This window comes from Hemitrygon akajei, chromosome 20 (assembly GCF_048418815.1).
Source record: "Hemitrygon akajei chromosome 20, sHemAka1.3, whole genome shotgun sequence".
Classification (NCBI taxonomy): domain Eukaryota; kingdom Metazoa; phylum Chordata; class Chondrichthyes; order Myliobatiformes; family Dasyatidae; genus Hemitrygon; species Hemitrygon akajei.
The window spans coordinates 40,379,705-40,402,269 of record NC_133143.1 but is presented as its reverse complement, the minus strand read 5'-3'; the positions used below and the strand labels follow the sequence as shown (position 1 = coordinate 40,402,269).

The following is a 22,565-nucleotide window of genomic DNA, read 5'->3' as shown; positions in this document are numbered from 1 at the left end:
GGCAGGAACTGGGTATTGATAGTAGATGATCAGCCATGATCTCAAAATGGCGGTGCAGGCTCGAAGGGCCGAATGGTCTACTTCTGCACCTATTGTCTATTGTCTATTGACAATTCAAGTCACCTTTTTCACACTTCAAATTGTTGCTCATTCAGAATTATTCTGGCATTGCATTCCAATATGTTAATATGTACTCTTAGGCAGTTGTCCATCTTGGTGTGCTAAATGAAATGGTTACAGAGTAGTGGTTAGACACAGGACAGACAAACCCATGGTCTTCGAGAAAGAGGATAACAAGGGCTCAGATCCACTAATCACATGTTTTGAGTGTGTTCAGAGTCCTGTCCTCCTATCTCAACCACTCCAAAGAAAGTATCCCCAGAGGCTAGGGTTTTCAAAGTCAGTCGTGTTAGTGACCTGTGACTACTTGAGGTTAAGTTGGGTACCCATGCTTTGTTCACTGATTATTGTCAGCAGAACCTGTTGGAAACTTGAGTTCTTCCAGTACCCATTCCAAATATCAATTGTTTGCTCCAGTTTGATTACTGAAGAAGTCAGTGATGCTCTCTACACAAAAAAAAAAGGACTATGTCTGCTTTTACTTCAGCTAAGAACATGAAGCTGAATGCATGTACATACATTTGCAAGCAGTACTAGCTGTTTGAAGACTCAGTGGGTCAATAGTGTTCAGGCGTCTCTGAATACTAAACGTGAAAAGTGAATCATGCTCATAATTTACAGATTCATGAGTGGTGAGCTTGTCCTCTCCTACAGTACATGAACAATATCAGATTTGGATGATGATGTCACCTTAGCCATAATTAACAGCAAGGTCCAGTGTATCCACTGTACCCTACCCCTACCCTGTTGCTTCACAAAAATGGCTAGTTTGTCTCTGAATATTTACTAGCAATAATTAAACCAGAAAAGACATTAATTTGGATTTCCATTTAGCTTTGTAAGTCTTGCTACTGTTGGAGAAGTAGAAATCTGCTTGACAGGATGTAGAGTGTTGAGGGAGAGCAGGCAGTATTAAAAATTACATCAATGGAAAAGAGATTGGGTGGTGGTTAACAGAGAATGGAAGGGTAGTTTTTTGAGGAGAGGCTGACAGCAGTTTTTGAAATGAGATCCAGTAGTTGATGAATGATAACCATTTTAAACACCATCTAATTTGGAGGTCTGAGTGGATTTGAATGAATAGATGGAACAGTGCAATATAGGATGTTCCTGCAACTATGAATACTGAGTATTATTTGTAAATGCATTTTGTCAAGAGTAATTTCTTATATATGGCAAATAAAGTAGCAATGCCTATGAATTAAAATGATTAAATTGTTTCAAAACATCTTAGAAGTTAGTAGTAATTTGGGCCAAAACTGTCCTTTGGCCCTGCTGATGCCATGATCTTTTGTCGCACTTCTGTTTCCAGTGCTTAGTCTTCCTCAGATGTGCAGATATATCCATTTTTTGGTGAAAATGTAAATCAATGCCCATGTATGTGCGATATCAAAGGACATGCTCTTTCCAAAGTAAGCCATTGATTTACAGTGGCTGAATAAACTGGACCTTATTTTGTTATAATTCCTCAATTTTACTCATAGTTTTGGAAATTGCTCACAAAACATCTGTGATGGAGTAAAATTAGAAATTAAATGCAAATCTTAATTGAATATTAAATTAACATGCAATTGTAAATGAATTACTCATGTGCTTTCTTTTGTTTGCTCACTTCATTTACTGAATCATGAGGGAAGGTAAGTCTTAATGTAAAAGGTATTTACAATTTTGCAGAAATGTCTTTATTCCATTGATATTGCTGGATTTTTCTCCTCTCTTTGTGGGAAATCCAATCAACGTCAAACTGTGACTATAAAAATAAGTTGCCAGGTAGAGGTAATTTAGAGTGAAGAATGAAACATAGTGGAATATACCACGTTGCTTTTGTTTCTTTCAGTTGCCAGTTATTGGGGATGAGAGTGTGGAAACTTTATAAGACAAGCCTGCAGATCCTTTTATGTTACTCTTTGCCACGTTCAGAATTGGACGACAAATCTACAGCAAAATTGTGTCATCAAGGCAAAATAAGATGTTTAAGCAGTAGGAAATCCACTTGGCTTGCTATAATATCATCTGTCTTGCATACATTTGCTGTCAAACTGGGCCTTAGATCAAAAGCTTTTGGATTTTTTTTGAGTTTATAATAAAATTGCACAAAGGACACATTTATGTTGTAAAATGTCTGCCTGCCAGTATTTTTTTCAAACTCAATTGTATTATGGCTAATTGCCAATCTTTGAAAAAGAAACCCTATTTTGTTTCTTAACAGTACTTCATCAAATAATTTTTATATAATTATAAATTTAAGCAAAAAGAACAAATACCTAAAATTCGTAGATCCAAGTATTTTTTTCTCTGAGAAATTAATACTTTTCAGAAAATTTACCTATAGATTTTGAGTACCTGCTGTTAAATAGTGTTGATTTTGGCAGCCCTTAGTAAGCAAATTAGGATTAATCTCTCTGATCTCAGTAGTCTTTTCAGTCAGCCATGACATTCTCAGTGTCCATCCTTTCTGGTTCCCAGCTGTTCAGAGCCATGACTGAGGCAATTCTCTGTGGGAGTGTTGAAGATCACCCAGTTTAACAGCAGATGGCGGCTAGAGAAAAATGCAGTCACCAAGACAGAGTTCAAATTGGGTTCAGGGGAAAAAAAGTACTTTTCCTCTGTTGCTGGACCCAGTTTAAAATATTTATTCATTCCAATTCAGGTTGCAATTAAATCCAAAATTGCACTTATTTTATTTCAAAGGAAATACGTTTGTTTCTTCACATTTTTATAGTATAGGAACCTTATAGCTTAGGATGCAGTTTAATAATAGGAATCAAATGAGTAATTTAATAACTGATTTGATATCTGAAGGAAATAAGTTTAACTAACATCAGTATATTGTGTTAAACTCGATTTAATTTGGGAAGTTGGCTGCTTAGTCTAGTTACAGTGCAGTTACCTTGGCTACTTAAAATTCTGCTGTTACAGTTTTATTACAGTTTGCAGGACACCAAATATGGCTGGAAATTTGGGGAAAAAAACAAGCAGCAGCAAGAAAATTAATCTGAACAAAAATGATGACCTACTGAAGTTACGGCATTGAGACTCGGAACAGCACCCTGTTCTGTCTAAATCTGCTGTTTTATCTCAGAGATGGCATAAAAAGCTGTTCACTGGCATGTTCTTTTTTTTTGACTTAGCAGGCAGTTTGTGTTAAAATGAACAGAGCAATGTAAGTGATGGGAAACTGCATACAGAATCAGTAAATTTGATTTGATGCTTAATTTTGCCAGAAATTATTGCTAATTCACTTGCACTGTTGCTGTGTTACTGGTTTAGATTTTGCCACATGAAATAATTTCAGTTTTAATATTTGAAAGTATGTTTCATGACGTAAATTTTATTTTACACATTTCACCATCACGTATATTTCATCACACAACCCTTTTACTCATTAGTTCTGATCATTCATCTTATTGTCCTGCTGTGTCACCTAAAAGAAGGTTTTGATTTTTAGGCAAGTTTGATGTGAGATATTTTTAGAAAAATTAATGACTGCAGTGTTGTAATTTTTTCCTCTTCAAACTTTAAAATATAAAAAAAAATTATGGTAGCCTGGAATATTTGGTGTCAGTCTGTCAATTAATAATTGTATTCATTTTAATTAGCCTGGCTCATGAATTGAAGCTCTAATTAATAAATTAAAACTATTAAGTAGTTCATAAACAGGTTTTAGAAAGTTGTTTGCTGTGTAAATTGAGCTCCTGGCTGTTTGGTTTGAAGCTTCTGGGTTTACTTAACTGACAGATGATCTCTTAATGCTAAAAAAAACTAGTAATTCTTAAAATGCTAAATTCATTTTTGTTTCTATTTTAGTACAGTTAAACAGCCGGAATAACTATACTGATGTTATCTGTTATCTTTGTTTCAGGGTCTAATTTCGTAACTCGGAAAATTAGCCGGTCAGTGGCTAAGATTCACCTCAGACAGCTGGATTGTTTTAGTTTGGGCAATCTGGATGCCAAGAGAGATTGGGGTCATGCCAAGGACTACATTGAGGTAGGCCATTGGCCTAAGGCTGTTCAGAAGTATTTCCCTGCCTGGATGATGCGTTTCACGCATCATCTCAAAAAATTGCTTGATCTGTTATGAGTATCTTGTGAACTTGTGCCAGAGGAGAGTTGCTAACACACTGTACAGTCAATTGCAGCCCAGGGAATTCAGTTCCATGGTGGGCTACCCCAGTTCTAACCTGACTGAAAAAACAGTCTTTCTCTTCATTCAGAACAGTTATAAGTATACTTTTCATTGGTAACATACTGCTAGAAGGTCATTCCGAACCACATAGCAACATTCATAATTTTTTCACCCTTTGGTTTTGATTTCTTGTCTATTGATGGTTAAAGACGCTACCATGTGGTCTTTTAAAATACTTTTGGTTTTGTTTTCTATTGTGTAGTATGGAGCAATATGAGACTGTGTTAAACTCCACTAGACAGCAGCAAAAATAGTGTCTGGACTAGGCTAACCTGTTTCCCTCAGTTGGGTCCTGACAGGTTTCCTGTGCTTACAATGCTATTTCTGTCCTTTTGAATCATACATCCCTGGGACACAGACACTGGTTTTCCAGAGCTATTTACGTAATTTGAACAGAAGCTAGAAAAACCTACAAAGAAAGAAAATCTGAAGTTTAACAAGAGTTCAGCAACAAGTCTATGGTAAATGCCTCTATGTGGGTATACTTTTGATGTGAAAGAACACAGCAAATCCATACGTCTGCTACTGGTTGTACAAACTCCACAGAACTTTATACTTGTGATATGTTTGGTTCCTATTTAAATTTTAATGATAGACTTCAACTGTGTTTTTAAAAATGGTATGCGTATATATAATATATTAGAAAGATCGGTCTGTGATTAGAGATAGAGAGAGAAAATTATAATTTCCATATATTGTGCTGCTTTGTTACAATTTTTCTGTGTTAAACCTTTCCTAGTACATCCAGTCCTTGGCATTGGTATGATTCTAAGGAAATTTCAGCAATTTGTTTTCTGCCTCACAAGTTGAGGAAGGTTAAACAATATGAGCAAATATTACTTTGATTATATTCTATTAATTTCAGCAAAGGTCTGTTTCATTAACTTTGATTAAAATTCAGAATTTTTTTATTCTAGCTGCTGTTACATAAAAATCTAGCACTGATAAAGATTGAATGAGTCTAGTTTAAGATAAATGCTGTGGTTGCTAACAAATGGCAGTGCAGGAAGCCAACAAAAATATAAGAGCAACCTTTTTGTTTATTAAATTTGGCTAAGTCTACATGTTTTTAAAAAAAAGCTAAAGTCTGATCTGATCTTATCTGTAGTTGGTGCATGAGTCAAAGCTGCCAATGCCAGACTCATTTTACCATAGTGTATCTAAAATATCTTGCTTTTCCTGCTTTTTGATCTTTCTGAATGATTAGAATGAATAGAAAAGTTTTTGTACTGTTTCAATTAATGTTTTTGGGACGTTTAAATTATACCATCATTATTACTGCTTAATCATCTTAGAATTTGTAGTGGGAACTAATTGTGAAATTATCTGCACTGACTATTATAATGGAGGGAATCTCACAGCAATATTAGCATGCACTTGCGTACGATTATAGATAGCGGGGTCAAGCGATATGGGGAGAGGGCAGGAACGGGGTACTGATTGTGTATGATCAGCCATGATCACAGTGAATGGCAGTGCTGGCTAGAAGGGCCGAATGGCCTACTCTTGCACCTACTGTCTATTGTCTATTGATTAAAAGTGGAAATCTAGATTTTGCAATAAGTGATTCCCTGCTCCTCCACACGAAATGCTGTATAATCCTCTGCGTAATTTTTAGGAATCAGTGAACTGATGAGAACTTAAGGTATTTACGAACATATTTTTCTGTTAAAAGCATGATGTTACTTTGTGTATAAGAATTTTTAATGCTGTTCTAAAACAGAATTGCTTCTCATCAAGCTCCCTAATTCTGAAAAAAAAGTGTGGATTATCATTTCCTCAAGTAAATATTTTTGTTATAATGATCACTCATGGATACTTCAATACATATTTGGATTGCAGTTGTAGTTTATATTTTAGATAGAACTGTAACTTCCCTTGCATTCAATATCTTATGTATTTTTGTTTTACACCTTTGGTTTCCAATAATTTGTCTTTTATGTTAAAAAAAAAAGTGGTCAACTAAAATAAGAACAGGAAATTCTGAGAATAATGGAAAAGGGGGGAAAAATGACTTAACATCTAAGTAGCAGCTTTCCATCTTCAGCACATCCCAACGTACTTTACAATTAATGAAGTAGTTTAGCAAGTCCAGGCAGTATAACAATGCAAGAAACAAGCAATCAGCTTAGACACAATGAGAAGGAGAAATAAATTGATGAAGAAAACTCTTGTTACTTCTTTATTGAAGGGCATTGTGGAATTCTTTACATGGAGGAGGTAGACAGAATTTCAAATTAACAACTGTACCAGTGATTCTAGTTTATATTGATGAAGATTTTCATTATACTATGAGCTACTGATCTTGGCATGAATTTTCATTCTTCCTTGCTTTCAGTTTTACACATTTTTAACAACTGATGATGGTATTTTGGAAAAGGAATCCTTTGCAAATTTCTCTGCTGAATGAATGATAGCATTTGGGCTGTGCTTGTACTGTATATACAGTGCCTTGAAGTATTCTGTCCCCACAGCTACTTTCACATTTTACTGTCTCATTTTCTAAATTTAAAATGTTGAAATAGGATTTTTGAGCTAATCTGCAAAATATTGTGCATTATGTCAAATCATTTACTAAAAATTAAAAAAACAAACTTTTGAGGCTGAAAATGTATATTAGTAATCGTCCTAACTTACCTCAGTAGCAATATATTACCTTACCAACTTACCCAATTTGTTGTAGAGAATTGGAGGATGACCTGTTTTCAGTGAATTCATAGGAATAAATACCCCTCTCTCTGTAAGGTCCAACAGCATGGTAGATCTTCAACAGACCAAACCAAAATGAAGATAAAAGAGCATTCAAGACAACTTAGGGAAATAATAAAGGAGAAGCACGAATTTGCGTTAGTGTACAATACCACCTCAAAGGCAGTGAACTTAGCTCAATACAATCCATCATGAAAAAGTGAAAAAATATGAAACCACAGCCACACTGCCTAGATCAGGCAGCCCTCTAAACACAATCAGCGGAGAAGAATGGCACTTGTAAGAGAGATCTCTGTGACACCAGCAGTTGCTTCGAGTGAGTTGGAAGGATTGTTTGGGGCCCTGAAAGGTAGTGAGGGAGGAGGTGTGGGGGCAAATGTAGCATTTGTTCCACTTGCCAGGGGGGAGTTCAGTGGGGAGGGATGAATGGACAAGCAAGTTGCATAGGGAGTGATGCCTGCAGAAAGCAGGAAGTGGGGGGAGGGAAAAATGTGCCTGGTGGTGGGATCCCATTGGTGATGGCAGAAGTTGCAGAGAATTATGTGCTGGACACGGACGCTGGTGAGGTGGTAGGTGAGGACAAGAGGAACTCCATCCCTGGTAGGGTGGCGGGAGGATGGGTAGGAGCAGTGGTGTGTGAAATGGAGAGAGACAGTTGAGGGCAGCATTGATGGTGGAGGAATGGAAGCCCCTTTCTTTGAAGAAGGGGGATATCTCCTTAGTTCTGGCATGAAAAGCCTCATCCTGAGAGCAGATGCAGCGGAAACGGAGGAATTGAGAGGGGGGATGGCTGATGGAGGAACAACACCTTATATTCCTTCTGGGTAACCTCCAACCTGAGGGCATGAACGTAGATTTCTTCCATGGCCTTCTGCTCCTCTCCTATCAGACTCCCTGTATCTCTTTCACCAAGCAACTTCCCAGCTCTCTACTTCACCCCTCCTCCTCCTGGATTCACCTTGTATTTCTCCCTTCCCTTCCCCCACCTTTTAACTCTACTCCTCATCTTTCCTTTTCTCCAGTCCTGCTGAAGGGTCTTGGTCTGAAACATCGACTGTACTCTTTTCCATAGATGCTGCCTGGCCTGCTGAGTTCCTCCAGCATTTTGTGTGTCTTGCTTAGACTTCCAGCATCTGCTGATTTTCTCTTGTTTGTGAATATTTTGCATCAATGCACTTGCATGGGAACCAAATAACATTTCTGATTTGGGCTAAAGCTGTAGCATCTGGTAAGTCAAACCTTGTGTTCCACGCCCAATCCTAACTATGCTTATATTGTTTCCAGTTCCTATGTTGATGCAATTTGTATTGATTGTGGTAACCTTATTAAATGCTACATATACGCTGCACAATTTTACCCAACCCAAAATAGTCTGAACTTTGTCCATTCTGTTGATATATGGCCTGATTCATGAATTATTACACAATTCTCAAAAGAATCATTTTATTACTTTGCCATTTTGGTTCTTACTAGGCTTACTTTTCCCAATGGCTTATGAACTCAGTGTTGCATTTGTGAGGGGTACAAAGTTTCTTCTGTTTTGCCAATGTACTGTGGTGGCAATAGATTGCCAAGTATAACATTTTAATTTAGCTTTTGTAGTTGCACTGATTCTCTTTGTGATTACCTATGCAGATTATAACAAGATGAGCTTTGTTACCTTTATAAGCAGCCACTTTTTCTTAAATCCTTTGAGAGTGCAAACTATTGGCTAGCTTGCATTAATTACAGTAACTATATAATATCAAACAGGAAAATAATTCTATTAAACTTATTGCTAAGAAAAAAGTATATATATAATGATTGAAGCGTAACTTGATAGTAGCTAAATCACTCTACAAGAATATCAACTCAGATAACAATTTTTTTACTTTCAATCCTTCGGTTCATGGCTAACCAGCTGTTTGATTTTTGCTTGTTATTGCTAGTGTCAGTTTATTAGTGTTATCTATACTGAGATACAATAAAAAGCTTTTAATTGCACACCATCCAGGCAAGGCGTGCTATACGAAGGTACATCAAGGTACTGAAAAGAAAGCAGAATGCAGCAGGTAGTGTTGCAGCAACAGAGACAGAGTAGTGCAGGTCAAGAAAAAAAAGTGCAGGTAGTTGGGACATTTTTTAGCTTTATTTGCAATCAAAGGATTGTGTCCAAAAATTGAATAACTTTTATCTTAACAGAAAAACCAGAAGAAAGATGACTAGTATTTCAATCAACACCTTTTTTCCTTACTTTCTCAAGATGTTAAAAAAGCCTTTGACTTAATTTCTTGTGATATTCTTACCCATGGACTAGCATTTTTAATCAATAACAAGCAATTTCGGTTAGTGTTGGCAAGTGAAATTAGACATTGAGGTCTAACATTGAAAATTCACCCTAGAACATAACATATATTTCTATAATCCTAAGTTATGCATCCTTGTACTTAAAGGTGAGATAGCCCCTGACATGATTCCATTTTCATTGAAGACCCAGGGAGGGTGACTGTGCTGTGAACTTGACAGCTTTTGGACAGAATGATCTCAAAGAAGTTGAGGGGAAATAGAAAAAAATTCAATGCCACTGTCCATATGGCATTGCTGTATTGCTGGGAAGAACTTATAGGATTTGAAAAGTAATTCAGAGATCTCTGAAATTGAAATTGAAACTTTTTTCAGATATGATACTCATCAAATTATGCTAGCAATTTCACAGAGGGTATTTGAGCAAGGTAATGAATTTGTCCTTTGGTATCAATATTGTGTCTTAAAAACATGTTTATTCTCCACCATAGTGGAGGAGAAGATCATGGTCTTGGGAATGCACTAACAAAGACACGGACTGACCATTACAGAATATAATCTAAAGGGAAAACATTATCTATATTTTGCTTGTAAACAGTTTATAAAAAAGCCATCTTTTCCATCTTAAATTACAATAATTTTTTACCTTGCCACCATAATGCTATAATGTGATAACCATGACATTTTTGATACAACATAATATTTCTAAATTACTACTAGTGATATTGCTCATGTGTGTTAATTGGGAGTTCAGTTATGCATTGTACAGGTAATGTTTCCTCAGTGTAGGCATGTATCAACAGATGATGCCATTGCCACAGCACTAGACACCATCCTGACTCACCTGGAGAAGAGGGATGCTTATGTTAGAATGCTGTTCTTGGACTATAGTTCAGCATTCAACACCATAATCCCCCCCCCCCCACCCCCAGCTCGAAAAGAAGCTCAGAGACCTCTGCCTGCACCCTACCTTGTGCAGTTGGATTCTGGACTTCCTGTTGGATCGCCAGCAGATGGTAAGGATGGGCACCCTCGCCTCTGCCCACTGGCCCTCAACACAGGAGCCCCCCAGGGCTATGTCCTGAGCCCCTTCCTCTATTCCCTATACACCCATGACTGTGTTGCCACACACACCTCCAATTTGCTGATCAAATTTTTAGATGGCACGACATTGATAGGCCTTACTTCCAACAATGATGAGAGCCTACAGAGGAGAAGTCAACGCTCTGACACAGTGGTGCCAGGAAAACAACCTCTCCCTCAATGTCAAAAAACGAAGGAGTTGATCGTGGATTACAGGATGCAGGGAGACAGGCTAGCCCCTAGTGACATCAATAGGACTGTAGTTGAGAGGATGAGTAGTTTCAAGTTCCTCAGTATACACATCATCAAGGATCTCATCTGGACTGTGTGGTTAAAAAAGTAGAGCAGCACATCTTTCACCTGAGATGGCTGAAGAAGTTCGGCATGAGTCCTCAAATCTTCAGGATTTTCTGCAGGGGCACCATCAAGAGCATCCTGACTGGCTGTGTCATCACCTGGTACAGAAGCTGTACTACCCTCAATCATAGAGCACTTTAGAGAGTGGTGTGAATGGCCCTGCGCGTCTGTGGATGTGAACTTTCCTCTATTCAGGATATTTACAGCAGCAGGTGTCTTAAAAGGGCCCAAAGGATCATCAGGAACTCCAGCCACCCCAACCACAAACAGTTTCAGCTGCTACTGTCTGGTAAATGGTACCACAGCATTTAGTCAGGACCAACAGGCTTCGGGACAGCCTCTTTCACCAGGCTATCTGATTTATTAATACAATTTGATTTGATTGTGTATCTGACTGTACATGCATATATAGGTATACAATCTTGGTGTTTGGGTAATATCCTCCCACATTTCCCCTCTTAATTGCTTGTACGTTGAGATGGAGATGCAACATAAAGATTTTACTCCCTTGGATGTGAGAAATCAAATAAATACAAATATCTGAGTATATGAGCCCAGTAAGATTAGACAGAGGAGAGCATTCGGCATTTCCAAACTCCGCAGGATTTCATTAATGCTGTCATTTATTATTAATGCTACCCAAGCCAAAGACTCCTCTGAAAATCTAATCAGTTATGTGAACAGAATAAGATTTTAGTCATTGATCATGCTGATGCAAGCTGTCTTTTCTAGAAGGGAATGCATGCCTTCCAAAACAGCAAGCAGGACTGTCATTCATTTTATGAGAAAGTTGAGAAGTAGCTTTCTTAGAAGCTAGCACAAATTCAGCATGTCATCTAACACTTCTATGAGTACACAGTGGAGAGTATTCTGACTGGTTGTTTCATGGCCTTGTAAGGAAACATGTATGACCAGGAATGTAAAAGTCTACAAATAAAGTGCAGCCCAGTCCATCACAGGCAAGGCTCTTCCCATCATTGACTACATTTTCAAGGAGTAGTGCCACAAGAAAACAGCATCCATCATCAAGGACTCCCACCATTTAGGTCATGCTCTCTTCTCACTATTACCATCATCAGACAGGAGGCACAGGAACCTTAGGTCCAATACCATCAGATTCAGGAACAGTTATTACCATACAACTATCAGGTTCTTGAAATGAATACCTTGCATTTGGTAGTTCCATTGAAAATAGCACTCCAGGACAGAAAATCAACACCATCCCTAATGGAGAAACTTGTTATTTTAGTCCTTTTGCCTCTGGTTTGATTTCACTCTTTGTACCAATGCTGTCCCATATATGAGGCAGTGATAGAAAGCAAAAATTCTCCAAGGTTACTTCAAACCTTGCCACTGTGTCTAGTATCTTAACTTTGGGCAAAAACATCAAGGAAAAGATGGTTTAATTTTATTTCTTAATCATTGCTGTTTAAAAATTGGGTAATTCTCCTCCAACACCATTGCATGGGGAGCATCACACCATAGACTCCTATAGTTCAAGTAAATGCTTCATCAAGTAAGAGTAAAAGTCATCATTTGCATAAAACAATGGCAAATATATTAATGTGGCTTATATTAGAAGTAGCATTGACTTTCTAGCAGGATCTGAGGTAGAGATCACCAGTACCATAACAATCATAAAGCTGTCTCAGGAAAGCAAATGATCCAAGTCACAAGACTAGAAGGATTGTCCTTCATCCAAATAACCAAACAGCTTCAGCTTAACCATCTAAGCACTCTGATGGCCATTATCCAAATTTAATACTACTACTGTACTTTTCACATCTTAATGGGTAAGAATGATTGCAGGAGACATTTACATCACCCGCACTTGGATCGGTTATCTCAACACTCTCTTCACAACTGTTTCTAGAGCCATGCTATTATGTGATGCTACCAGAATGCCTGGAGTTTGAGTGCCTCCACCTCTAAAGCTGAGATATCCTGAAGCCCAAACCCCTTAGATCTCTGTCTTTTGAATCATTGTGGAAAGTAGTTATTTTAGTTCCTTCCACAGGACAGTTATTCTGTCGCCATTCTCATTCAGTTACCAGATTCCTGACCATCCACTTGATTTCATACCCTTTGTCTCATTGCTGGGGGGCATCCTCTATGCCTCGTGAAATATTTACGTACCTCTTTAAAAAAAAAAGCAGATTGTCAAATTGATTGCCCTGTTTCCAAAATTATAATGGTATACTTAAAAAGTACTTAATTGGCCTCAAGAGGCCATGAAAAGTGAAATATAATGCTAGTCCTTTCAAATGGTATAAAATTTTAAAACGTTTGTATTCCACTTTGCATCTAATATAACATTTTATGATGAACAAAGGTTATAGAGCTCCATGATCAGAATTTAATTTTTTTTTTGGATCTAGGTATTGCTAGAAGGGCCAGCAGTTACTGCCCATCCTTATTGGCCCTTCATATGAGAGGCTTGCTTGGCAATTGTAAAGACCATTGAAGAGTCAATCACGTTGATGGTCTGGAGTCATATGTAGTCCAAACCCATGGCAGATTTCATTTGATAAAAGGTATTAGTGAAATTGAGGGAATTTTACAGAAATCCATCATTTTATAGTCATTATCAATAACTTTGTTTTCTAATTTCCCAAGTTCACCTTGGCTTGTCGATTATTAGTCCAATAACTTAACTACTGCACCACCATCACAGCCTCTCTCCCCTCCATATCTAATATTACACTGGATTTAAAGCCCAGTACTCTAATAACAACATTTGCTTTCTTACAAGTGCTAAAAGTATCACTTTGGTAATGATGAGTTCAGGCACTTCTTCATTGCATAAATGATTTTTATAACACAAAAGTTACTGGTCCTTTGTAACTGCTTTTCCAAGATGTGTCAGTTGATCTTATGCTTTGAAAGCCATCTGTACTGTATAACAATTGACTGAAGTTTCTACGATTTATATAAATGTCATTCACAGCAGCAACCAATTATTATAGTAGCACAGCCATTTCTTGTACTCTTGGTTTCTCTGCTATGTCCTACATAGAGTATATTGCTTAATAATGACTCTGGATTACTGCTTTCTCCTTTGCAAATGTGTCAGATGAATTTTACTTTATTCTCTTTACCTAACTTCTCTGTCCTGATTTGGTGATCGTAACTGATTTTTACTTGTAAACTAAAGATTAAAAAAAATACCAGTCACTTTTCTACCCATTCCATTCAGATTCCTCTATCCTGTTCAATGGTGTAGTTCACCTGAATCCAGTCATCCTATCCAGCTGACCTTGATCCAATTTTGTAGCCTTGAACTGTATTGTTTTGCAAGTATGCTTCAATTCTGATCTTGACCTATAATTAAACTAGAAAAGTCTTTCATACTTAATCTAAGTAACACCCATGATGAATCTGGCCTTTAAACTATGCAAATAAACTTGTTTCTCTGATTAACATTTGCATAAGTTGTATTGATGTTGATCACAGATAAGGAAAGTGCATCTGTTGAAAGAATATAGATTTTGTTTATTTTTATACCTTTAATAATATAGCTAATTATTAAATTTATTTAAACCATTATTTTTTACATTTTTGGCAAATAATTGTGTGAATATATCCTGCACATGCTGTATTATTTTGCATTTTTTTTCTCACATGTGTTTTTCACAATTAGTGCACAGTTCTGAAAGGGCCTTGTCTCAGTGCCTTTACTGCAGGAAATAATTTACTTCAAGTTGAACATTTTGGCCTGCCAAATTGTTGGCTCTAAATACTTCTGGTTCCGCTTCATAGCTTTCTCAGAATTTTTTAATGCGTAGTGTGTCTTCTAGGCTGCTGTGCTTTGTGTCTTGGTATGTTTCTACCACATCCTTTTATGGATGAAAAGGAAAATAATACCACAAAGCCTTTCTTTCCCCCTTAAGCAAAAAAAAATCAGAACAATGTAAAATTTGTTTTGCTTGTAAAGAGAATGAGATGGAAGTTCCATGTTTTTTAATCCAATGGTAACTTTATTATATCTAAAGTTTTATCATAATTATTATTTTAGGATTGGAAGTTGCTCATGTGAATATTATAAAACTGAGGAGATCCCAGAGAGACTTAAGCAAGCAATGTTAAATATCCAACCTACCTCAATATGGGAAATGTTTTCCTGAAGCTCTGTTGAAAAGGCATAGAATTTGGCTTTCTTGCATAAAAAAAAAGTGAAGGTACAGGTGGTAAAAATTTACTGTCCCATTGGGTAGGTAGTGGGGCCCACATTCAGTTTTCAGCTATATGTTGGTTAATCCCTGCAATGTGTAAAATATAGGTGCTGTATTTTTAGATTGTTATAATATCCTGCAAACTTGAATTTTAATTTAGATTCTACACAGTGGTTTCATTGACAATGAAATTCTGTTATGACTGCAATCTGGGTCTGATAGTCCCCATATCTAAGATATTTTTGTACAAGAAGTTATTTAATTAGTTGATTTCACAAGTAACACTTTGGCTTAAAACCGGCAAGTAGATTATTAAAAAAATTAATTTAAAATCTTGTTGAGGTAAACACTGTAAAATTATTTATGTAAGTGTTTAAATTCCAAAAATTTACTAAGTGCTTGAAGCTGACTGCTGCGTAGGAGTTGAGGCTACAGAGAGGTGGCTCTGCAGGTGCTAGTTTGGGATCAATCACTTCAGAACAACACGAGGAGTCAACATTAAGTTTTGTTTCTAGTTCTGCATTATTGTCCTTGGGTATGTAGGTAACTACAGTGACTTCCATATTCACTCCTTGAATTTTTGCTGATCAAATATTTGGCTCACTGAAAAACACGAAAGGTTTTTTGATGCTTATGGAACTTTACAGCAAAAGAAGTTGATTTATCGAATTTTGAGGAAGGATTTTTGAGCTTGGAATATATTGTTATTAACCAGTTCCCAATCCAAATTGTCTTCACTTACTTTCAATTTTATTTATTATTCTTTATATAAAATTCTTTCAAAAATTTCATTGTAGACTCTTGTCATATTACTGATATTGGACCAATTTTCATTCCATATAAGTTCACATTGGTTCTCGATCAGTTCATAATTGTAAAAGTGTTCTGTTAATCTGCCCCTAATTAACAATAATATTGATTTCACTACACTAGACTTTGGATCAATAAGCCAATATTTTCTTTGTTTGCTTCTCCTATACTTTGTAAATAATAAAAGTTTTCCCAGATTTAGTATAATTGGCCTGCTTTGTTCATGTTTCCATCATTGGAGTCCAGCAATGGTAGAGCTTTCTGCTCCTGTTATCTCCCTCTAGCAACTGTCTCCAACGTTCATTCCCTCCTTCTCAGTCTTTGCATGAGTCCATTGCATGAGATTGACAATTTCTTTCCTCCCGCAAGTGCTGCATGACCCACCGAGTTCCTCCAATAGATTGTTAGCTGCTCCAGATTACAGCATATGCAGTCTCTTGGGTCTCCATAACCCAGCATCTTCTGTGATTTTGTTCATTCAGTCTCACAAATAAGTTCCAGGTGCAATTTCCAGTGTTCAAAGTGCTCTGTAATTTTGAGTGACTTCTACATATCAGAAAGGATTACCCAAATGACAGGTCTTGATTGATACTCCTTCCTCTGGACTTCAGATGAGCACTGGTCCAGACTTTTGTGGTTGAATATTACAAATGAGAAATACCTGCTTAGACGTGAGTTACTGAAATAACGCAACTGAGGATAAAGCTAAGGTAAATAGGGTATTTAAATAATAACATTCATACAGCTTAAGAAATGTTATTCTATTTGCCGCTTTTGAAGCAATAACCCTTAATTTGTTATTAAATAAAATAAATTTATACTTGCAAATTAATTAACCAAATATCCTGTTTCTATACTGTACATTTCAAGTAATTCTAAGGAAATGATTAATGTAATTGTTCATGGTCATCATTCATACCTTTCCACTTAATATATAACATGGGGGTTTGCTGTTATTATTGATATATCGACTCGAGATCAAAAGTCCTATTATGAAGTACAAGAGGTCCTGTGGTTATGGAAGAGCTGACTTATGAAAATACAGCTTTATACAAATACGCCCAGACTCTGCTTTTAAGTTCAATACTCCTATCTCTTCACCAAGAAACAATGCATAAATCTTCTATATAAAGAGCCAATGCCTTCACCAAACTCTCCTTCAAATAAGATCATAAATTATGAATTGTGACAGGTGATCAGAACCACTTCTCATGAGTGTATATTCTCTTTTATTAACCTGCTGATGATTTTCTCACTGATTAGCTAATCAGCTGTTGCCTATCACTCCAGCTGATATGCAATAAGACAAACTTGTCAGAGTTAACTTGCTGATCGCCTACGCTGACTTTACCCTTGCAAATCAATCCCTTAGAGCCATTGTGCCTAAAGTTTTCACATTACGATTTTGGGGGAAATTGTTTTCAATTTACAAAAGATTCAGTTTTGTTGATGGTTCTCAGGATATCAACCTGTGAACACTGTACTGTGACTTATGATGAACAGAACAGTTTTACAGTGAGCTGCTACTTGTATTTACACACATTGAAATTTCAGCTGATTAGTTTGGAATAAAACTAATTTTGTTGCTGATTTATAATTTTAAATTGATTTAGGTCTTTCACAGTGTGCTGTTATTGTTTACAGTACAGATTGCATAAGGACACTTCATGCATAGACATACATGAAGAGGTCAATACTCCCCAATGCCATTAGGCTTTACAATTCAACCGCCAGGACTTAAGAACTTTTTAAAAGCTATTATTAATGCTTTTTGAGATAGTGATTTAGATGCATATCATATTTTTTACTGAGTTAAGTATTGTATGTTATTAGTTTTGCTACAACAAGTGTATGGGACATTGGAAAAAAAGTTGAATTTCCCCATGGGGATGAATAAAGTATCTATCTATCTATCTGTCTATCATTTAGAAGAGTATTTTGTTTGCATTTAACTTTATGTTTTTGTGGAAGTAAGCCAATAAACTTGTATATATGAGTCTTTTGAATCCACAAACACCTTTTTAAAAGGCCGGAGAGTTTAATTTAAGATTGCATTCAATTTTGGACATAATTTTAATACTTGATTAAGATTTAGTTAGAAATCTATGAGGGAATGATGTCTGCTATTAGGGCACAGATTTTGCACCCTGTGTTTGAACTCTGCACTATACGGCTTTAAAAAGAGGCAAGTCTCATGTATGGGAGGGAAAGAAATTAACCTTAAGGATGTTGATGAGATTCTTAAAGCAGTTCACATCCCCTGTATTGAATGAGAACAAAAGGGAATTCATTATCAAATCCAGCACAAATGAGAAACCTTTATTGCACCAATGCTGAAATATCAGTGATATCAAAAGGATCTCTTCAGCTTTCCAAAGTGCAGTGGTTTTACAATTTGTATTTAGCTGACTGAAGCCATCTTGTTTTGAGACAGCATATTGTTACAGTTTAACATATGTGCCTTGCATGCTGTCTATATTGAGTAGGAAGGAGTATCTAGTATGCCTTGCATTGGATACAGTGACCAAGTACTAATGTAAACTTTTTTAAATCATTTTATTCTTTCTGCTCACCTCCTGAAATTACTAGGAGAGTACTTGTTGGGAGAAAATCAAAGTTGTTTCCTCGCAGAATGGAGATTCTCTCAGTTTTTCGCTGATTCTGGTCTCATGTTCAATTATAATTTATGTACATTTCTAATCTTTCTCTTTCCCTGTCCTTTTTCTCTTAGTTTCTGCTCAACATGCCCCCATTGTGCATTTTAAAATTATGGAATACCCATTGAATACCCATTTAAAGATCTTTAAATATTCAGCCAATTGGAGAATGTTTTAAATCAATTACCATGGTGACTAAAGGAATGAAAGTACAGCTAAATATTGTACACAGAGAAGAATGGTTTTATGTAAGGTTAAAAGGCAAAACATCTGAAACAGTAACCCAATCTGCTTTAAACCTGATGATCATGTTTTAAAAAGGGCCTCAAAATATATTGATAAAAGAAAGCAAAACACCATGAAGTGGCTTTACATGAGTACGTAGGTGCCAAAAACAAAAGTACCATTTCCTCTCACAACTGTCACATTAGATTCAACTCCATCTCCCCACTATTCTTGTTCTTTTCCCATACCCTGGAATTGGATCTTCACCACAATCTATTTCCTGGACTGTCACCTGTTTCACAGCCCACCAACTGCTTCCCTTCGTTGCCTCCATAGTTGGATCCACGACCAAGCAACATCTTCTACCAGCCTGTGATTAATTTCCAGTATCAACAAGTCACATCACCTAACAGAAAGGTTTACTATCGTCAGCTCATTTGTCGGCTGGTGCTGGAGGCTGGTCCACAAAACATACTGTTTAAGGGCAATTTACAAACAAAACAAATTACAAAATGTCTTGCAGTTATTGATCTCTCCCAACCCAGCATTGACTGGGTCTTGGTGATAAGATTAGGACTAAAGTGGCATTTAAGTAGTACAAGTTGATTTTTAAAATCAATTTTCTTTACAATGATTTTTGTGTGGAACCTGTGGTACTCAGCATAATTTGACTGTATCAGAGGTATCATTTAGATTCTCCAAAATTCCATCCGGTAAAAAGAAAGGCTGATCTGCAGATTATAGTTTGAATATTTAATATTTTGACACAATATGGTAGTTACGAAGAAAAGAATTGTCAGTAAATAGAAGAATAATGTAAGAGATTTAAGTTGAAAGTAAGAGAAATTTGTTTATGCTAAATTCTGAATTTCTGGAATTTGTTGATTCACTGATAGAGGTCACTGAGGTAGGATTTAAAATTGGATTGAAAGTGATTTAAAGAGACTTAAAGGGATTCGTGGACAAATATTCAGAAAGAAAGACAACTCTGATGTTAGATTAGTCTGTTTGAAGTTGATGGATTGTTGAAGTCCTGATTGATTATGAGGATGTAATAATAGTTTAAGATTAGTAGAAAATTATAATTTTGCTTGGCAAAGCAATCCCGGATACTAATTTCATTTGATCTAAAATCTGAATTCCTTACCAGCAATTACAAAATACAGAATAGATAGATAGATAGATAGATAGACAGATAGATACTTTATTCATCCCCATGGGGAAATTCAACTTTTTTCCAATGTCCCATACACTTGTTGTAGCAAAACTAATTACATACAATACTTAATTCAGTAAAGAATATGATATGCATCTAAATCACTATCTCAAAAAGCATTAATAATAGCTTTTAAAAAGTTCTTAAGTCCTGGCGGTAGAATTGTAAAGCCTAATGGCATTGGGGAGTATTGACATCTTCATCCTGTCTGAGGAGCATTGCATCGATAGTAACCTGTCGCTGAAACTGCTTCTCTGTCTCTGGATGGTGCTATGTAGAGGATGTTCAGAGTTATCCATAATTGACCGTAGCCTACTCAGCGCCCTTCGCTCAGCTACCGATGTTAAACTCTCCAGTACTTTGCCCACGACAGCCGCCTTCCTTACCAGCTTATTAAGACGTGAGGCGTCCCTCTTCTTAATGCTTCCTCCCCAACACGGAATAAGAATCAGATTTGATTTCACTGACATATGTAGTGACATTTATCATTTTGTGGCAGCAGTATATTGCAATATGTAATAAAACTATAAATTACAATAAGTGTGTATGTGTACATATATATATATGTGTGTGTGGCTGTGTGTTTGTGTATGTATGTGTGTGTATATATATATATACTGAGGCAATTTTCTTGGGTTCACTGTCCATTCAGAAATGTATTTGGGGAGGGGAAGAAGCTGTCCCTGAAACATTGAGTGTGTGTCTTCAAGCTCCTGTACCTTCTTGATAGTGAGAACGAGAGAAGGGCATGTCCTGAGTGATGTAGGTCCTTAATGATTGATGTGGCCTTTGTGAGGAATCCCCTGTTGAAGGTGTATTGGATGCTGGGGAGGCTAGTGTGCATGATGGAGACAGACAAGGAAAGACTGTTATTTCATAGACACAAGAGACTGCAGATCCTGGAATCTGGAGCACAAAGAAATTGCTAGAAAAAAGCCAGCAGGTTCAGCAGCATCTGTAGAGGCAAGTCTATAGAGTTGATTTTTTGGGTCAAGACTGTATCAGGACAATGTTGAAATTCATCTAGCCAGCCCTTAAAATTGCAATGCATTGATTTAGATATTAGTAGTTTACTTAATCAACTTAAAATTGTTGCTTGTGTAGATTTGAAAATGGAAATCTTCTGGAATTTGACCTAGTCTCATTATGCAATAGATTTGGCAATATTCGTAATTGCACTTGAACATGGGTAATTAGCTAAGCACAACTATTTAAAAATCACAAAAATCTCTATTAGATATTTACTGTTGTTGCGTAAAAATTCCTTGTAGGATAAAGTGAAAGCTGCAGTAGCTCTTGCTTTTGTATGGTGTTAGCATCGAAAAATGTTCCAAGGAGTACTAAAACATTATCAAGGAAAATAATGACAATGAATGAAAGGAGACTTAAGGAGTAGCGTCTTAAACTTTTGTTTTAGTGTTAGGCCTTAAGGAGGACAAGAAGAGAAGGAGGCGATAAAATGGAAAGATGAGCAGGGAAATCTAAGATTTAAGTTCCTTGACAGCAAAAGGCTTATTTGTTTATAGTGGGGGAAGGGGCCTGGGAGAAGAACAGAGGATAGAGTTTGGAAATGTGCAGGTCCTGGGAAAGGTTATTGAAGGAGGCAGGGGTGAAGAGCTGGAGAGTTTGAACACAAAGGTAAGAATTTTGAAGTGCAGTTGTATTTTATGCAAATTCTAGATTGGAACAGATTGAAACTTGGACAGGTTGAAACTTGGATTGTTTTTTTCTGTGGCATCAGTGGCTGATGGGCAACCTGATATTATATAATGAGAGGCATAGATTTCCTTAGGGTGGTCATGTAAAATATCGAGGGCATATGTTTAAAGTTAGAAAGAGAAAGATTAAAGGAGACGTGTGAGATAAGTTTTTTCATAATAGAGTAGAAGGTGCCTAGAACACACTACATGGGAAGTGGTGGAAGGAGATATAATAACAATGTATTGTATTGTATTGTAAGAGGCACAGATACATGAATAGCCAGAAAATAGAGGTACTGGTGAGATTTTTTAGATTGGCATGCTATTTGGCACAGATGTGGTGTACAGTTCTGTGCCCTTTGGTTCTTTGGTCACACATCATCCAATTTTGTAGCAGAGCTGTTATACTTACGGGGTGTTTCTTTTTCAAGCTGGAATTCCCAGCTGATGAGGTAGCACAAAAGATGTAAGAATGGTATTACTATTTGACAAAGGAGAGACTGTCTAAAATGTTTCCTAATGTTGATAGTCAGTGTGATAGATGTAAAACTGAGACAGCCACATTGACACATATATTTTGGTTGTGTTCTGTATTGAAACATTTTTGGAAGTTTATTTTCTCTGCAATTTCTAAAGTTTTAAAAATTAATTTACAACCTAATAAATTGACAGTTTTATTTGATATAATCCCTCAATATATTCATGGTATTTCTCCATCAGACCAACATGTAATTGCATTTGTTACATTATTGGCCAGAAGGGCTATTTTGTTGAAATGGAAAGATGCTTCTGCTCCTACTTTGATACAATGGTTTTCTCAGGTGGTGTTATGTCTTAGTTTGGAGAAAATCAGAAGTCAAACTTTTGATCCTTGATTTGATTTTGAGAAAAGATGGGGTTCATTTGCCCACTACTATCGTCTGGTTTAAGTTAATTAATATGGTTTCCTTCCGAATTTTCTTTAAATGGATTTGAGTTGGCGGATAGATGTTTTTCTTCTATGGAAACTTGTATGGTGTGTAGCTCCGGGGTTGTGCTCCCAATG

General features: G+C 36.6%; 1 protein-coding gene across 1 annotated transcript in view; it reads left to right on the top strand.

The window, feature by feature from the left end:
• gmds (GDP-mannose 4,6-dehydratase) overlaps nucleotides 1-22,565 on the top strand; it is a 635,450-nt gene that overhangs the window by 239,191 nt on the left and 373,694 nt on the right. The window contains exon 7 of the mRNA XM_073024208.1: nucleotides 3,983-4,110. Within this exon, the coding sequence (XP_072880309.1) occupies nucleotides 3,983-4,110 (128 nt within the window). The remainder of the gene's footprint in view (nucleotides 1-3,982; nucleotides 4,111-22,565) is intronic.